The sequence below is a fragment of the Pelobates fuscus genome, chromosome 1, assembly GCF_036172605.1.
Source record: "Pelobates fuscus isolate aPelFus1 chromosome 1, aPelFus1.pri, whole genome shotgun sequence".
Taxonomy (NCBI): Eukaryota; Metazoa; Chordata; class Amphibia; order Anura; family Pelobatidae; genus Pelobates; species Pelobates fuscus.
Genome location: NC_086317.1, coordinates 302,571,430 through 302,591,616, shown reverse-complemented (window position 1 = coordinate 302,591,616; position 20,187 = coordinate 302,571,430). Strand labels below are relative to the sequence as shown.

Below are 20,187 nucleotides of genomic sequence, written 5' to 3'. Positions count from 1 at the left end.
TGCTCCAGAGTCCAATGGTGGTGTGCTTTACATCAGTGGTCTCCAACCCAGTCCTCATGGCCTACTAACAGTCCAGGATTTATGTATTTCCCTGTTTTATTTATATGGAGATACTGACAAAACCTGGACTGTTGGTGGTCTATGAGGACTGGATGAGAGACCACAGCTTTACACCACTCGATTAGATTACTTTGTATTGTTCTTGGTGAGGGGAGGCTTGCATGCAGCTTCTCTGCCATGGAAACCCATTCCATGAAGCTTCTGCCACACAGTGGAAGTCAGCAGAGCACTGGTGACTTTCATGCCCCTCAGCACTTAGTGACACAGCTCTGGGGCTTTACGTAATCTTCTTGGGCGAAAGCTTTGGATTGGCTGAGATTAGCAAGATCGGCTAGTGTTGGGAGCCCAGCACAGTGTGGGGGGGAAAAAAGGTAAGTGGGGCTAGTCACCCAAACAGACACTCTCACTGACAGACACACACTCTCACTGACAGACACACACACTTATACTGCAACACTCACACACTCGCGAATAATTTTTCTTTTAATTTGCCCACCCAATCTTCCTACCTTTTGGGAGAGCTGGAGTGAATCCTTTCCTGGGTCCAGTGGGGCTGCTCTAATCAACTCCACGGTCTTCTTGCTCTGCTCCCGGGTGTGCTTTTTAGTGATGTCTGGGTCGGAATTGCGTCATATTCCAGTTCCCGGTATCAAGGTGTACCCACGAGGGAGCAAAGCAAGAAGATTACGGGTTTGTTTTCGACTTCGCTTTCCTAGAGCCTACCGCACCGTTTGCCTACGCTCTCAATGAGCCGGCAGCACTGGCCACCTGCCTCTGCTCTCTATGAGTTAGCTGCTCGGCCCCTAGTTGCCATGGTGACCTGGCGCTTGGGATTTGTCGAGCCCTGATTTAAAGCACAAAAACAAAAATGTTAAAACAATACAGTCTTAAAGCGCGAGCTACATTATGACAACCATACAAGCCATGCATAAACAAATGTGTTTATGCAACAGCAGTACCCAGTATGAACCCCAATATTGTACGTAGAGGGGGTGAAATTTAATCTTACAGTTTTTCTATTTTTCTTAATCAAATTCTCCAATTTTCTTTTGATTGACCTAAGTTAAATTTTTCCATCTTAGTTCGAAATCTAAGCTGTATTTTTAACCATATACCAATATGGAATCACTGCTGTTTTTCAATTCCTCGCAACCAGCTATTTAGTAGCAACCAAAATCTAGATAACTAAATTATATATTTATTTATTATTTTATGACCTTATTTTTTCCATTGTACTATAAACCCTGGGACTCCAGCCCCACACGTGATCCATACAAAAAGAGAATCTTGAAATTAATGAAGGCTTGGGCTATTTAAACAAGTAGGAATTTCTGGCATTTCAAAAATGTTCTATCATGGGGCACCCAACCTCTAAGTTCATCACTGTTTATTAGCATGTTTCTAAGTATCCTTTATATTGTTTAGAAATGGTTTCTGAAGTAGTATATATATTTTTTTTTGATAATCGAAATGTGTGACTCTGTATTTTTTTCTCTCTGTTTACAGACATTATGCTGAAGGAATCTAAAGAAAAAGAGGAGAAAAGCAACAAAATTAAGGCAGTTGCTATAAAAGCAAAGAAGGAATTAGACTCCAGTAAGAAGGAGGTAATTGTTTGCATACAAAATGTTTGTAAACGGTTTGTGTTTTTGCTGACTTCCCGTTTGCAATTTTATTTATAAATATAACAACACAAATAAGCCACTGGATAGATTTATATGAAACCTGCAAAAAGGAAGTCTGTATATTTAGAGAAGTTTAAAGGGACACGATAGTCACCAGAACAACTACAGCTTAATGTAGTGGTTATTGTGCCCCTGCAGCCTTGGCACTGTAAACACTGCAATTTCAGAGAAAAGGAGTGTTTACATTACTGCCTAAGAACACCTCTAGTGGCAGCCACTCAGATGGCCACTAGAGGTGCTGTGCAGGACTGATTTTCAACGTCTCCATGCTCTGCATGGAGGCTCTAAACGTTTCTAATAGAGATGCATTGATTCAATGCATCTATATGAGGAGATGGTGATTGGTGCAGCATTTTGCTGTACATGCGCAAAAGCCTCCCAGTGCTTTACTATTGGAAATTGACTGAGATAGTCAGTTATGATGCTCTCAGCCAAGAAGGCGAAGCTAGCCACGGTGGACCCGCGCAGCACTGGAATAAGCTGGCCACCTAAATGTGTTTTTTTAACACTATAGTAACAGCAAATTAGTCCAAGGCACTCAAGGTCTTCATACATCAGCAACGTTTTGATCCCTTCAGGGACCTTTATCTTGATGTGAACTACTTTGCTGTTACTACAGGTGATGAGATTGCGGATCTCTCCCTTTTCTGCTATCCGTAAAATTTTAACACTATAGTGTCAGCAATACACATTTGTATTCCTGCCACTATAGTGCTCCTTTAATGTGGCAGATTTTTAGGTTTCTGGCATTCTAGTTCTGTGCTTTTTCTTCTGTGTAATATAATAACAAATATCTCTGGTTAATGAACAAGCTTTTTTATAAAATCTAAAGTTTAAGCTGCCCTTTTAAGACAATGCGTTGAACTGTCTAACCTTGCATGGCCTATTGTGCACCTGCCCGACTCACCAGTGAACAGATGCAGATTTATTTGCTCTGGCTATTATTTCTTTCATTTATTCTGCAGTGAGCTTGTTTAATCTGTCTTTTGGTATATTTTTTATCTTATTTCTCTCTTACAGGGATAATTACTGAAGTGTAAATTGGAAATTTTAAGCCCAAATAAAAGTAAAAATCTCCAACTGAGCTAAAATGTGTTTTTTGACCAAAAATTTTAAATGTGCTTTGAATTCCCTACAATTTACAATTTATTGAATAAGCCTGTTTGGGTAGGAGGACAAACCACAAAGTGTTTTGTTGTAAATGTTCACCTTTTAATGTGTGGTTGGATCAGTTTGATACGTAAACAGTAAAATGTCCTTCTTTTTACTATTCTCAATTTGTGTATTTTACTGAACGTCTCATTAAGACAAAAAGGGCAGTTCTGACATTGACCCTTTACTCCGCCGAGAAGGATATTATCATTCAGAGCCTATGAGAGACTGAAATTAGATTTTTAGGTTGTCCTCTCTCTTTTGCAGATGGGACTTTCCTGGCATTTTGGTTCTGACCTGTCAAAACGGGTGGGATCATTATGTTGTGCAAATGGTATAGATTTTTTCCTAACACAAGTGAGAAAAACACTACTGTTCATTCTTATTGTGTTCCTTTTATGGAAAATCCATTTAATGGAAAAACTAGCGCTGCTTACATGCAGAGATATTTCGGCATTGAGCATCTGGTTAAAGTTGAACTGTACATCAAATTGAATGTCATAACCTTTACTCCATATACTTTTAAGGTTCAATCAACAAGAGAGGAGCTGGAGAGACTGAAGGCAGACAAAGATCAGTTGTCCGTTTCCATGAAGGATCTCATGCAAACTGCAGAAGGATATCAGGTGCAGAACTTCATTTTGTACCGTGCGACATCTGAATTTTATGACCGGCATCTATTTACCAAGTGTCAACATATTCCACAGAACTGTGTTAAAAAATAAAATAAAAAAAACACCCTCATTCATAATATAGCATTTAAAACTTTTATACCAAATATTTTAAAACAATAAGTGCAAGAGGCAGTAAGCCCATCGATCACTTGTTTGGTCTTTGCATTCAAATGTGAACGATTTAGCATGGCCACTTACATGGTGTTTACCAAGTGGAGCAGTAAGGGAGATATGCTTACTTACAGCTCTCTTCTTAGCAGCACCACCATGTTCCTTTCCAGTCCATCTTCAGCTCATAAAGAAGTGTTTTGTTTTTATTCTTTGTTACTGACACATTATACAAGCAGTTAAGTATGCGTACATAGTCATTTTGTCTACGCAGGTTATTTTGTTTTTTTTCTCACAGTCTTAGTCAAGAATTAAAAAAACATGGGCATAAACATTATCACGTCAAGGATAAGATGTAAAATAAGAAATAAAATTAAAAAGACAATAAGGGGGAAGTGTACGTGCAATGATGCATCTTATTGATATACAGTTGTCAAGGTTTCCAGAAAATACCAAATTAGTATGTTGTGCTGATGAAATTTTTAGCTTTATGGAAAAACTCAAAACACTTTCAAGAGTGAAGGAGAAGATGAGGAAGTCTCCTTTTTTTTTTTTTTTTTACAATTTTAATCAAATGAATTATGTTTATGTTGTGAGTCTACATTTGATTTTATAGAGTTTTCTTTCCTATTTAGTATATTTTCTATTTATTACAAATTTAGTTATGCATGTTCTGTCCTGCTCCCTGAGATGGTTTTGTTTATTTTTTCCTGAATCAAGGCTTAGCAAGGATCACTTAGCAAGGAAAAAAATGCAGTTTGGGCATTCATACATGTATTGTAAAAAAATATATATATATATATTTGTGTAAATTGTCTAATAATTGGCATAAATATGGTGACACTTCCTTGAAATAGTACGCAATGGTTGTTTTTATTTGTTTGTTTCTTTAAGGTACCCATTACTAATGGTCTGTATTAACTTTACTACACCTTCTTACACTATTCCAACCACTAAGCATACCTCTCATACAACTTAAATGAGTAGTGTCTCTCTCTCTATATATATAAAACCATGCATATACATCTTTGCACCTGACCATCAGCTACCTGCATTTATGTCTATCCAATAAACCATAGACTCTTGGCAAGCTTGCACATAATTTAGATTACTTGTTCCCATATGCTTGAATTGTCTTATCCACATCTTATTTGTATGTTTATTACCCATTGTGCAGTGCTACTGGAAATGTAAGGGCTTATTGCATTATCTAGCTTCTACTGCTATTGGATGCCTGTTTTGACACAGACTTTTTTTTGTGTGTGTAACAACTGGTTTTATATAATATGCTATCTCTATTGATTTTCGTTTTTTCAACTAATGACATTGTTGTTTTTGTTTTGTGTTTTTTGTCCATGCAGAATCTCTTGCTGGAATACGACAGACAGACAGAGCAGCTGGAAACAGAGAGAGAACGCAATAACAATGCCGAGCGCCAAATTGAAGATTTATGCAGGCAGTTGCGAGCAGCTTCTGTTGAGGTGAATTATAATTCCATTCTTACTATGACGCTTGACCCAATATTTGTTTATTTTATTTTTTAACTTTAGCTCACAATCCAGTACCTGCTTTATGCCATGCTGTTTTTTTCTCTTTTTTGATGTAGTAAATTATTTACTCCGTGGCCCAGTTCCCCTGTTTAGCAACAGTTTTGCCCTCTAACATTGGTCCTCGCCAGGCTCCAATACTCTTTGCTTTTCAGCTGATGGGGTTCCAGTTACTGCAGAAGGTGCTGAAGCTGATGCTGTCAATTGACCACTCTCAGCCAGTGAATGCACACTGTGCAAAAAAATTGCACAGAATTGACAATAGCCAGCTCAGAACTCTTGTCCTGAGCTGGGCTGTGACATACCAAGGACACTGCACATGCAGGCACCATGACCACTTCAAATCAATGAAGTGGTCATGGTACTTGTAGTTACTCTTTAATCTTAGGGGCTATATCAAAATGGTGTCATACTTGTAATAAACAACTTTTTAAAAGACCACTGGATAGATTCATTTTACAAAAAAATTTTTGGTGTTAAGTTTTTGGGGTTTTTTCAAGGTGAGCTAAAACATAAAAAAAAACTAAAGCAAAAAGCTAAAAAGAAAGCTCAGTTAAACATAATGTGGTACAAGAGAATCTTATTTGTGAAAGAATATTTTTTAAAAAAAATTAAATAAAATGGGCACATAAAAATACTTATAATTATAAAACAGTAATAGGACAATACTAAAACCACCAGCTTCCTTTGTAGGTCTTCTCTGGCTGAGTGGACGCCATCCTGATTTCCTAGGTTTTGTTTTGTCATTACATGCGAGATCAAGCTGAGTTTTCCTTGCATTTTTATTTATTTATCTCTAGTCCATCATATTGTTTTTAGCTTTATATAACAAGGTGCGGTTGTGCCCATGAGAGGGAACCCTAGTGGTTGATTTTACTATGTTTCCCACGTGCCTACCTATGCCTTGCTAACCATATGCCTGGTTTCTGTTTCTTGGGTAGACAAGTTTATTTAGCTTGAGTTTTAATGTTTCCATAAAATTGCGCTATTATTCCTATGCCATGCATATGTTATACTCTAACACTGTCTTATTTTCTTTTGCTCATTATAATATATTTTCATATGCTCATTTGATTTAATTTGCTTCATTTATTTATTTATTTTTTAACTTTTTATTGCAAATAAAATTAGTGAAACAAATGAGGCATCATATCTGGATGGGGGAATTTTTTTTTTTTTTAATTATTCTGAATAGCATTATTCATGCAATTATACTTAATTCCACCTTTTTCCTTCAGCTGTATTATGACATTTATCCTAACCTCCTGAACCAAGTGATAAGTAACACAGTGGTTTTATTTCAGCAAGAGAAGCTAACGTCTATAAATGAGGATTACGTGGCTCGCATGGAAACTATGCAGTCTAATAACAAGTTACTGGAAGCACAGTTATTAGAGACGCAGCGTGCTAAGACTGTGTTGGATAAAGAACTGGATGCTGAACGGTTAATAAAGGAGCAAAAGATGAAGGTGATTAACTTGTTTGATAATATAAGCAAAGGCAAAGACAAATATGATTTGTTGTTTGTTTTTTAGATGTCTCATTCCACAAAAGCTATATATCTAACACAGGAGTATTTAATATTTTTGGATAAACTTTTCAAACGATTTAATGTTTTGATAAATGTTTTAATATTTTAGATTTTGTTTTTTATACTTGATATAGAGATATATATTTTTGTATTTTTTGTATTTTTTTTTTTAAATGTTTAAATATGTTCTTTAAATATATTCAATCATTTCAAAAGATCATCCAAAAATATTAAATTGGGGCCATAATTCAAATGCGTTTCTGATGCAATATTTGGTTCCTTGATTGTTCCTTTAAATAACTGCAGCACATGGGACAGGATTTTTACTTTTATTTAATACTGCAGTGTGCCGTGATAGTAGCATAACTAAAACCATATTTAGAATATATTCGTTTTCCATTAATTATCTGCTGAATGATTTATTATGGGTAATCTGTTGGCAGGAGCTCCCTGACATTATTCCATCGTTCAACAAGCTGCTGGTCTATATTTATAGTGTTTGCTTTGATTCTAGGAATTCACTGGTGCCCAGAAACAAGTGGAAGAGCTTCAAACACAGCTACAAAAAGAACGGAAACAGCTTCAAAAAACTATGCAGGAGCTTGAGCTAGTCAGGAAGGTAATCTTGAAAATATTTCTCTAGGGGCAGTTTTGGAGTACTACAAACATGGAAGTTTAAATAAAGAAAAACAATAAATATGCATTAACCTCTATATGATTTATGTCTGCGTAACCAAAGTGAAAACTGACCAACATGCCATATCATTTACTTTTATGGGAGTTTGTAAAATGGCTGCTTCGAACATACTTTTTATTTTTTTGCAAACATTTTACTTTTGCGACTGGGTTACTCAAAATGGCCTTCTATATCCCTCAAATTACACGTTTTTGTACTGCCACTGTATTATTTACATATTTTTTAATGTCATCCCCTTGTCCAGTGATAGAATTGTATGCATTTACAAATAATATTAATTAAAATAACTGGATCTAGACTCTTATTTTTGTAACTGAATTATATTAAAATTCATATTTTAAAAACCCCTTAGACCTACGCATCACAAAAGATATGAACAGTCCTAAAAGTTTGCACTTATAGAATGTGACTGCAGATAAGAACCATTCAGCCCATCTAGTCTGCCCAATTTTTTTTAAATACTTTCATTGGTCCCTGGCCTTATCTCAAGTCTAGCCTCTCTAACCTCTTTTGGCCTATATATGTGCTATTCAATTCTGGGTAGTGGGCACACATGTTAAATCATTGTTCCCACTCCTTATTAGTCCCTCAAATTATGTCACAATTCTATTTTAGTGGCTCTACACTTGTTAGAACAGGCACATATTAATACCCAGGCAACCTGCACCTGCTAAACCTAATCCTTTTATTTAAATGGTCTAAAAACAGAAAAAAGTAAGGACATAGCAGTGCAAAACATAAAGAATCATATCCCAGGATATTTTGTGCTGCAAGGCACTTAAAAGACTAATGATGGGGTTTACCAGAATTTATTTAGCATTTATTACTTTACAGGTGAACACTGGTGCACTGAAGGATTTTTTCAGTTGAAGAATATGTCGCCAAGCTAATGTCATATACATAAATTGAGTCCCTGTCAAAGAAGTGTAAGAACCGCTAAGTTAGTTTCTGCATTGATTCCAATCCTGGGCCTAAAGGCACATCAATATTCCAGGATTTAGGCTTTTCCAGGTTCAGTTCCTATGAGAGCGATCAGTTGATGTTCTCAGCCAATGAGCAAAGTCCTGCTCTTTAGGGCTTGGCTCAGGAGAGCTACTTGCAAGTTCCTGGTTAGGAGCTTTCCACTCTCCAGCATTTGTAGTAGGGTGGTGAGATGAACTGCAGATTTTTATTTGAGAATTTCAGAGTGCTTCTTTAATTTATAATCCACTTTCATATAAAACACATTCCTGCATATTTTTCATGATTTGTTCCGCATAATAAGCAGTCAGTGGTACTATTTTCATGGTAGAAGTCTAATAAACATCTCTGATTGTAGGCATTTTACTTTCTCCCGGCTCCTATCATTAACCTGTTTTCATTTTGTTTAGGATGCTCAGCAGAGTACACTGATGGACATGGAAATTGCTCATTACGATCGCCTGGTTAAAGAACTCAACCAAACGATTACCAACAAAAGCAGCCAGCTGGATGACATGGAGCAGGAGGTCCGTATCCAGAAGCAGAAACAGGAAATGCTTCAGGAAGAAATATGTAAGCTACAAAAAAACGTGCATTGCTTGGAAATGCAGACATGATATATATTAAAAATTGCCTTCTTATACTAATTAGCTCCACTTTTGTTTCTTACTCTATGTTCTCATTTCTGCACTTTTCTTATCACATTGAAGTTAATTTAAACAGTGATAAAATTCAAGCAAACTGTACACTGTATTTATAATGGAAATACCCATTATTTTCAGCACTAACCTTGAATATACTTTATACACTTGTAGCTGCTAAAAATATAGTCATGGATGTTTGAAAAGATACAAGTGCTAATTTAAAAACGAGTTGAAAGGGACAAACATGTTACAATTGTTAAATCTACTTTAGCTTGTCATAGGATTTATATTTGAAAGAGACACACTGCACACCAAAATAACTACATCCTAATGAAGTGGGCGGTTTTGGTACCTAAATGCTGTCTCTTTTCTCTCGTAATGTTATGTTTGTCAAAGAACATGCCTTTTGAGACTGTCAGACATACAGCCAATATCAAAGATCTCTATTTTCCGTGTCATCATGCCCAGCATGATGATACCAAATGGGTCTCCAGTGTTTTTGAGTAGAATTTGATCATCAAGTATATAATGGTGAAGCAACTGCTGAGATAAGACTGTACTGGACTTCAGGCAAGTTTGGTTTGTTTTTTTAGGGTTGTTTAATTTTTTCCTTTTCTTTAAAGGGAACCCTGAATCTAAACCTTCAGGAACACCTGAAGGTTAAAATTATATGTATTTATTTTACTTTCATGCTCTTTTTTCATGCAGACCAGCTAAATTCAGGAGATATACTCCTTTGAATATTGTACCCTGTTTCTGTACTCCTAATAGCACATCACCTAACAATAAACTACTTTGTCTCTGCTTCTTTTGTAGCTTCGTTACAAGCAACTCTCGAGCAACATGAGGAGCGTAGTACAAAGATGAAACAACTTCTGGTGAAAACCAAAAAGGAGATAGCAGACACTAAGCAAGCAGTAAGATATTTGTAATAAATATACAAAGTGTTCTGTGTTATAAGGCGCTTAAAATAGTGAAATTTAAAGTGCTCTCAGTTATAGCAGCTTTCACACAAAAATAGGAACTCACTATTCCTATTACATTGAATACAAAAAAACCACTATTTAACAGATAAGTGCCAAATTAGTGAAGGTGCGTAGCGCTGAAAAGTGGATTACTTACTCCCAGCTTATTGGGGATATAGTAGTTGTGAATGGCTGTATAAGAACAAAAGGGAAAAGTATATAGTGCAACACTGTTGAATTAAAAAATGGAAATATATATTCCAAATTGGAAGCACTCACGTGGTTTAGAGCCTATTATGGATTGGCTCTAATCACTTGCGCCGTTGTGCACTTAAGGTGGCACACACCTTCTAGGTCCACGTGTAAGATGTTCCTCAGAAGCATGTAAAACAAAGGGGTAGGGGGAGACAGGGAGAATTGCCCTGGTGCAGAAATCCTTAATCAGGTAGGGTATAGTATAAACACATACAGATGGCTTCTCACCTTAAAGAGAGCCTATCACTTGGCTCTGAGTGTATAAGCAGATGAGTCCAATTCTAGGGTGACTCTACCCTTCTTTAAGCAGGATAAAATGGTCCACCAAAGTGCAGATTCAATAAAATTTATATTTATTCCATTAGTATAAAACTTTAAAAAATAAATTGCAATACATACACAGTGGTGTTAAGTCCAAAGTCCAAAACGCGTTTCGCCGATTCTGTTCGGCTTTTTCAATTGGTGATTTACTTCCTGCTTTCTAATACATATATACCCCTGTCTGAACATTTAATTGGTTGCAGGAGATCGTGATACAGCCAATCACGAGTGCTCCTGTTGAAGATGGGTGTGTAGTTCCAATATGCCAATAATCTATCCCTTATACGTGACGTCATCACGCACGCACACGCGTGCGCGTGTCGTCACTTCCGGGAACCTGAAAGTTGTGTATATACTTCTATAGTCCTTTTTAATCCGATCCCATTGAATCCAGAACAAAGATCTTTCTTTGTATCTTGCCTCTATACTTCATAATGCTTCGTTTTCTTGCATCAGTATGGCGGATGGTTGTGTCGTTAGTGTCTTTACTCGTTCAATCATCGTTATATCGATGTCCATGTCTCCATTTTGATTATGGGCAAAGTCCTGGCATCATTTAGTCATTTATAATGTGTAGTTCCTAAAGCCATATGCTCATTATCAGAGCAAAACAGGTATAATAACATAAAAAAAAAAAAGGGAGGTATTAGTATAGGCACTGTTCCACTAATATGCTCTTATAAAAACATATATAAGTAACCAAAGTGGTGATGTGCAGAAATAATATCTATAATTAAAAGCATAATTGATATTAGTAAGTTCCTATCCAAGCCAGACCATACCAATACAAGTGTTGGTCCACCCATTATTAGAATCCAAAATAGATCTAGACCCAAAGGTGATTGAATGAGCCACTGTTAAAATTAGAAAGTTATTAAAATAAATATAGATATTAATAGAAAAATTAGTACAATAAAAAATTGTTAAAAATTGTAAAAAATCTATATATTACTTATAAGAAGTGGCATAATTCAAAATCATCATTGAGTCCATGTGGTTGCATGGTATTAAGGTTAAAAATCCACTGCATCTCTGTTTGTCCAATCAATTTTATAGGGTCCCCTCCTCTCCAATTACCGATTACTTTCTGGATTCCCATAAATTCCAGTAGTGATGGGTCACTATTGTGTTTATTCTTGAAGTGTAGGGACACACTATGTTTTAGGAAGCCATTTCTGATATTTCTAATGTGCTCCTGAATTCTTGTGTTGAGTGTCCTCATCGTCCTTCCTATATAGGTCAACCCACATGGACAGCTGATCATGTATATTACTTTAGTGGATTGGCAGGTGATGACTTGTTTAATTTTAAAATTTCTATTTACATCTTGTGGGTGATGGAACTCTTTTATCACTCTTCTTCTACTCCTCGAGTTTTTACATGCTCCACACATGCCACAACCGTAAAAGCCATTAGATTCTTTAAAAAACTGACTTGTAGATTTTTTGGGGGGTATGTGATTCTTTACCAAATTACTTTTCAAGTTTTGCACACCTCTATACACTATATTAGGTTTGTCCGGCAATATAGAATTGAGGACAGGGTCATTTTTCAGTATTGGCCAATATCTCTGAATGATCTTTTTCAAATGTCTACTGCTGTGGTTAAAGTCGCAAATAAACTTCAGATTTTGTGATTCTACATTGTCGATTTTCTCTTTATATTTGATCAGTTCATTTCTATCCTTTCCTTCGACCTCTTTGAAAGCTTTACTTAAAAGATCGTCATCATAGCCTTTTTCCCTGAAATCGTTTATTATCTTCTCTGATTGCTCTCGGAATTTATGTTGTTCTGTGCAATTTCTTCTTATCCTTAATAGTTGTGCTTTTGGGGCGTTTAACAGCCACGGGGAGAAATGACAACTCTTCTCCCCTATGTAGCTGTTAACATCGACCTTTTTAAAAAATGTACTTGTCTTTAAAACATTCTTTTCAACATATATATTGAGGTCTAAAAATTCTACAGAGTTTTTGCTAAAATGGCTCGTAAGTTTGATGCCCCAATCGTTGGTGTTTAAATGAGTTAAAAATACATTCAGTGACTCCTCGTTCCCTTCCCAAATAAAAAATATATCGTCAATGTAACGGCGATAGGACACGAGGTTCGCATCCCATCTATGGTCTCCATAAATAAATTGTTGTTCCCAATGGGACATAAAGAGATTCGCGTAACTGGGTGCGAACCTCGTGCCCATCGCCGTTCCACAAGTCTGTAAATAAAACTGTTCTCCATACCAAAAATAATTATTGTTTAAAATCCAATATATTCCTTCTATTATAAAATCTACTTGTTGGGGTGGGAACTTGTTGGAAAGTTCTAAAAAGTGACGTATTGCTTCGCATCCTCTTGTATGGGAAATTATAGTATACAGTGAACCCACATCCGCTGTTACAAGGTAGTAGTTGTCCTTCCATACAATATTTTGAATTATCTGTAGGACATTAATGGTGTCTTTGAGGTAGCTTCGGCACGTACACACTATGGGCTGAAGACATTTATCGATATACTGGGATAACTTGCTAGAAATAGATCCTATACCGGAGACAATGGGTCTCCCGGGAGGGTTACTCTTATTTTTGTGCAATTTTGGCAAATAATAAAAAACAGGGATTTTAGGATATTGCATATTTAAAAACTTATATTCTTTTTGGTTCAGAACTTCTGTCACTTTTCCTTTTTCAATAAGTGCATTGTAACTAGACTTGATGTCTTTCGTGGGGTCCTTACTCAAGACTCGATATGTCTGGTCATCATTCAATAACCTAAGTATCTCCTTGTTGTAATCGTCAGCATTTAGGATGGCTATGCCTCCCCCCTTATCCGCTGGTTTAATTACCAAAGTTTGGTCTTCTCTTAACTCTTTTAGAGCCTGTCTCTCATGAAAGCTAAGGTTATGGTACTTATTTTTAGGTTTTTTTATTTTGTCCATATCTCTTAGGACCATCTTCTCAAAAGTTGTCATCTCGTCAGAGATGCAACTTCGAGGGAAAAAGGTAGAATTTTCTCTCAGATTAGTGTGGATTATGTCGTTATCTTGGTCGGTTGTTGAATTGTGGGTCACCGTCTGTTTTAGAAAGAATTTTTTTAAACAAAGTTTTCTCTTAAATCTATTTAGATCCAAATAGACACTGAATTTGTTAATCGGCTTTGTGGGGGCAAATTTTAATCCCTTCGCCAATAGACTGATCTGGGATTTCGTTAGTTCTTTTTTGGAAAGATTGAAGATTCCGTTCGATTTGGGTGCCTCTCTCTCCTTTCTTTTCTGTATGAGTGTTCCTCCCCTAGTCGTCGATGTTAACAGCTACATAGGGGAGAAGAGTTGTCATTTCTCCCCGTGGCTGTTAAACGCCCCAAAAGCACAACTATTAAGGATAAGAAGAAATTGCACAGAACAACATAAATTCCGAGAGCAATCAGAGAAGATAATAAACGATTTCAGGGAAAAAGGCTATGATGACGATCTTTTAAGTAAAGCTTTCAAAGAGGTCGAAGGAAAGGATAGAAATGAACTGATCAAATATAAAGAGAAAATCGACAATGTAGAATCACAAAATCTGAAGTTTATTTGCGACTTTAACCACAGCAGTAGACATTTGAAAAAGATCATTCAGAGATATTGGCCAATACTGAAAAATGACCCTGTCCTCAATTCTATATTGCCGGACAAACCTAATATAGTGTATAGAGGTGTGCAAAACTTGAAAAGTAATTTGGTAAAGAATCACATACCCCCCAAAAAATCTACAAGTCAGTTTTTTAAAGAATCTAATGGCTTTTACGGTTGTGGCATGTGTGGAGCATGTAAAAACTCGAGGAGTAGAAGAAGAGTGATAAAAGAGTTCCATCACCCACAAGATGTAAATAGAAATTTTAAAATTAAACAAGTCATCACCTGCCAATCCACTAAAGTAATATACATGATCAGCTGTCCATGTGGGTTGACCTATATAGGAAGGACGATGAGGACACTCAACACAAGAATTCAGGAGCACATTAGAAATATCAGAAATGGCTTCCTAAAACATAGTGTGTCCCTACACTTCAAGAATAAACACAATAGTGACCCATCACTACTGGAATTTATGGGAATCCAGAAAGTAATCGGTAATTGGAGAGGAGGGGACCCTATAAAATTGATTGGACAAACAGAGATGCAGTGGATTTTTAACCTTAATACCATGCAACCACATGGACTCAATGATGATTTTGAATTATGCCACTTCTTATAAGTAATATATAGATTTTTTACAATTTTTAACAATTTTTTATTGTACTAATTTTTCTATTAATATCTATATTTATTTTAATAACTTTCTAATTTTAACAGTGGCTCATTCAATCACCTTTGGGTCTAGATCTATTTTGGATTCTAATAATGGGTGGACCAACACTTGTATTGGTATGGTCTGGCTTGGATAGGAACTTACTAATATCAATTATGCTTTTAATTATAGATATTATTTCTGCACATCACCACTTTGGTTACTTATATATGTTTTTATAAGAGCATATTAGTGGAACAGTGCCTATACTAATACCTCCCTTTTTTTTTTTTTATGTTATTATACCTGTTTTGCTCTGATAATGAGCATATGGCTTTAGGAACTACACATTATAAATGACTAAATGATGCCAGGACTTTGCCCATAATCAAAATGGAGACATGGACATCGATATAACGATGATTGAACGAGTAAAGACACTAACGACACAACCATCCGCCATACTGATGCAAGAAAACGAAGCATTATGAAGTATAGAGGCAAGATACAAAGAAAGATCTTTGTTCTGGATTCAATGGGATCGGATTAAAAAGGACTATAGAAGTATATACACAACTTTCAGGTTCCCGGAAGTGACGACACGCGCACGCGTGTGCGTGCGTGATGACGTCACGTATAAGGGATAGATTATTGGCATATTGGAACTACACACCCATCTTCAACAGGAGCACTCGTGATTGGCTGTATCACGATCTCCTGCAACCAATTAAATGTTCAGACAGGGGTATATATGTATTAGAAAGCAGGAAGTAAATCACCAATTGAAAAAGCCGAACAGAATCGGCGAAACGCGTTTTGGACTTTGGACTTAACACCACTGTGTATGTATTGCAATTTATTTTTTAAAGTTTTATACTAATGGAATAAATATAAATTTTATTGAATCTGCACTTTGGTGGACCATTTTATCCTGCTTAAAGAAGGGTAGAGTCACCCTAGAATTGGACTCATCTGCTTATACACTCAGAGCCAAGTGATAGGCTCTCTTTAAGGTGAGAAGCCATCTGTATGTGTTTATACTATACCCTACCTGATTAAGGATTTCTGCACCAGGGCAATTCTCCCTGTCTCCCCCTACCCCTTTGTTTTACATGCTTCTGAGGAACATCTTACACGTGGACCTAGAAGGTGTGTGCCACCTTAAGTGCACAACGGCGCAAGTGATTAGAGCCAATCCATAATAGGCTCTAAACCACGTGAGTGCTTCCAATTTGGAATATATATTTCCATTTTTTAATTCAACAGTGTTGCACTATATACTTTTCCCTTTTGTTCTTATACAGCCATTCACAACTACTATATCCCCAATAAGCTGGGAGTAAGTAATCCACTTTTCAGCGCTACGCACCTTCACTAATTTAGTAAGATATTTGTATTGCCAATGTGTTTAATGAAGGCTCTGTCATAATAAATATTTGACTAATTCTTCTTCATTCAAATCCTAGGAATCTGACCAATTAATTCTTCAGGCCTCTCTGAGGGGTGAGTTGGAAGCAAGCCAGCAACAGTTGGAATCCTACAAGGTAAGCTGCATTAAAAAGTTTCTCCCTCGGAGGTTAGAAGTCATGTTTTCTTTTCAGTATTGCAAAATGGAATAATCTGTTGGAAATCTATTTTCGGTTTCTAAATGCACCCCAGGCCTACATCCAGCCCAAATCCCCAACAAAGAGTAATATTTGCCACTCCACCCACTCCTGCTCCACTTTAATTTAAACACATGATTCTCACAAGTGCCCACACCTGATTGCTCCCGTGTTCCTATTTATAAACCATTTTGTCCTCTTCTGTCTTTTGTCTAAGTGCATATTGTTCCTTTTAGATTGTAAGCTCACATGCCCACTTGCATAGCACTTTCTATAAATCTTAGGTTCTCCTTTTTGTTTCAGAAAATACTGTTGTATATCCTTTTGTCTGTAGGCCAGATTATGTATGATTGCAATTTTTGGTAAAGAGCTGTAGATAAAAACGTGTAAGAACTGATTAATAAATTGTCTTAAGCTCACACTGGTCCCTGGACCATACAATAAAATGCATCAGTTTCTCATGATGTTGATTTCTGTTCTAGATTCAGCTAGCTGAACTGATGTCTGAAAAGCACAAAGTTCAGGAACAGTTCCGAACCCTGTCTGAGCAGCATCAAAGGGCCGCAATCACCTACCAGCAAAAACTTTCTGCTCTGCAAGACGAATGCGCAGTTGCAAAGGTATTTGCATTTTTGTTTTTTGTTTTGGGGGTGAGGCGGGTTAAAGTTTTTTTTATTTTTGTAGGGCATGTTAAAAACACAATAGCAAGGAAATTACATATCAGTGATTCAAGAATTGAGATATGTCCAGTATACTGCACTTTTTATAATAAACCCATGAACTATACCATAGGCGCATATTAGGATTGAACAGTAAGCTATGATTTATTAAGGGGAATATGTCCTATATGACCTTATGTGTGGGACACAATGTATGCACGTGGAGAGTCAGCGTAAATTGTAAATCACATAACATGCTTATCTAGAGACTATATCAGGATGCCTGGCTTTGAGGACCATTTGAGTAATCGGTCATGAAAACTATAAAATGCAGAAACAGTATTAACCCTAACCCAGGGGGCAGCACGGGAGGGGAGGGGGGGGGGGGGATAATTACCCACCAAGATGGGCAGCACAGCATAGTGCCTGAATGAAAGCCTGGCTCAGGTAGGTGCCCAAGCATACCCTACATAAAGTAGCCGAAGACATAGTGAGCTTGGCAATGTTGTACTAGATAAACATAAACTTAAAAAAAAAAAAGCAAATAGATTCGCATGAACAACAACAGAAAAAGGAAAAAAATTGGTAATGGGTGTTTAATAGCACAAATGTGATCATCTCCACCACCAGCCGTAGTCAAGTATTTGGATGACTCGTTGCTTCGGCCCTCGAAGGGCATGCATTGAAGGGTTCCAAGGTTGTAGTGGATTCTTGTGGGCTCATGCTTGTGCTGTCCTACATCAGTCCCGGTGCCGCAAAAAGTGTCGGCGCCTTTGACACCGAGGTGAGTGTGTGCACTGTCCCATTTCGGTCACCATGAGGGATTTGGGTGCTCCCAACCCATAAGCCCCTCGGACTTCCTGGTAAGATCTTGATAAAAGGACATGTGTGAGTCCTCCAAAGATTGTGACGTCTTGCCTCTCAGCTCAGTCATTATGTGAGATGAGGAATAGTGAACAATTACATCTCTTACAACATTAGATGTTATTGTACTGAATTTTAACATGATTGCATAGATATCTATCTTCTAGAGCAGTCATCTGCACATAACTAGATGGGCCGAATGGTTCTTATCTGCCGTCACATTCTATGTTTCTATGTAAAGTGCCTGTTGAGTGGATTATAGCTGTTGTAAGTACGTCTTAGAGGTGACATGCCATGGTGGATGTCTGTGATATCCTCCTCAGTAGCCTGCACTCTGTCAGGGACATTTTGCACATAAGCTTTAATTACAGCTACGTCTTCTGCAAACAGCTTGTGAATATTTTATACAATGATCTTCACATTATGTTTAGTGGTTGGAGCCAAGTTTTCTAAAGACTCCATGGTAGTGGGTTGTCTGATTGAGATTTTGTTGTTTCTCGTGGCCCATTTCTCTCAGGTGACTTAGTGGGAACCACTGTATGATGGCTTTACGTGTCATTTTAGATGTCTTTACGTGCCATCTTTGGTGACACTTGCTTTTGCAAGCATGGGCCCCTGTGACTCTGTTTTTAGCCATGACCCCAGGTTTCTGAGATCAGCGCACCATAGCAGCAGTGAGTTCGGTTGGGATTGATGTGAGTGGATCAGCCCATTCTGTGTGCTCTGGTACCACTGACAAGTATCTCCAAGTCAGAGAAGGCCTGCGTGTGGTAGGGTCCGAATCTGCGCCTCGGCAACTTGTGAAAGAACGGCATCTATCGATGCAGCAGGACCTCGTGGATGAGGTGCAAGGACTTTCGGAGCTGGACAGGTTGTGTTGCAATGTATTATTGGCCGGTTTATTTGATTTGGCAAGGAGCTGCCAGAAATGACATGTGGTCAGTCTCACTGGCAAGCTCCGCCCCCCGTCACCCAGTTTTTTTTAATGTGACATATTTTAATATACTTCTACATTCCTGTATTAAAAACAATATGCAAAGTTATGTTTTACATGTTTGTACATGTTTATTTATATAAAATTCTAAGTAAACTTAAGGAAGGCCTGTCTAGACACAGGAAGATCCTTTGTTGTGAGCTTATTATATTATTAGAATACTTTATTTTTATATTTATATTTCATTTGTTTTTATACACACAGTATGCAACTTTTTCAATAAATGGATGTAGCATAAAAACATTTACTGGTTTTGGGCATGTAGGATTAAATAACGTAACTGTAGCTTTCATCATTGGAACCAAGGAAAGGTAAAGTGGATTATATGGTGGAAGGAATATGGTACGTACAGCAGTACACTGCCTGAGCTACACACTGGAACACTGTCTCACCTCTACAGTTATACATAACACTCTGGAAATATATTTCACATAGAGAAAGTAAGATCATGATCATTAGAAGAGCACCATTCGTCTAAGTGTTGCCGGCCTGCTAGTGCCTAGAGGACAATCTGCGGATTGTACTCCCATACAGTCCATTTTTCTGTCTCGAATAGCCATCTCCAGAACTGTAAGCATACGGTGGTTTGCTGTCTCCGTTCACGTTTTAGCTGCCAAGCCGAGGGTGCGAAGAAATGCCTCAGCATCGTCAGCCAAGGTAAAGGTTAAAGATTCTTCGCCGTGAGGGACCACCAACGTTGTCTTTTTTCCGTGAAAACAGAGAATGGCAAATCACTGTACAATGTAATTGAATGACCTTCAAACCTCACTGTTTTCTTTTTCCTAGAGCGATTTAGTATGGCGGTTCTTGCTGCTATGTCTATGGTGATGACTGTAATGTCTCGAGGTGCTACCGCAGGGCCAGTAGCAGATTTGCGCACCCGGAACACTGATGTTATGCATGAGTCATCTGAGCCCTCCTTGATCTCCTTAGAGGCGATGAGTTTCTGCACAAATGGGAGAAGGTCTTCCCCACCTACTTTGTCAGTTACACCTATTATGTGTAAGTTCTGGTGCCAGTTTACCAATGAGACCACTGATTGTTTCAGTAGGTGGATTTGTTTAGTGAGGCCCTCCTGCTGGTTATTGATCTTGTGAGGCCTCCCTCCCATCCACTGCTTGTACCTTCTTGTGAAGATCGCCTATTTTGGTCTTTATTTTTAGTAGGTCAATCTTCCAGACTTTCTGCAGGTCTAGGAGCAGCCT

At 37.5% G+C, this 20,187-nt stretch overlaps 1 protein-coding gene across 2 annotated transcripts in view; it reads left to right on the top strand.

Moving 5' to 3' along the window:
- Window positions 1-20,187, top strand: part of GCC2 (GRIP and coiled-coil domain containing 2) — a 100,634-nt gene that overhangs the window by 32,477 nt on the left and 47,970 nt on the right. For both annotated transcript variants that reach the window (XM_063458078.1, XM_063458087.1), the window contains exons 8-16: window positions 1,567-1,667; window positions 3,425-3,523; window positions 5,041-5,160; window positions 6,531-6,695; window positions 7,272-7,376; window positions 8,825-8,987; window positions 9,875-9,975; window positions 16,328-16,405; window positions 16,948-17,085. In XM_063458078.1, coding sequence (XP_063314148.1) covers window positions 1,567-1,667; window positions 3,425-3,523; window positions 5,041-5,160; window positions 6,531-6,695; window positions 7,272-7,376; window positions 8,825-8,987; window positions 9,875-9,975; window positions 16,328-16,405; window positions 16,948-17,085 — 1,070 coding nt within the window. The remainder of the gene's footprint in view (window positions 1-1,566; window positions 1,668-3,424; window positions 3,524-5,040; window positions 5,161-6,530; window positions 6,696-7,271; window positions 7,377-8,824; window positions 8,988-9,874; window positions 9,976-16,327; window positions 16,406-16,947; window positions 17,086-20,187) is intronic.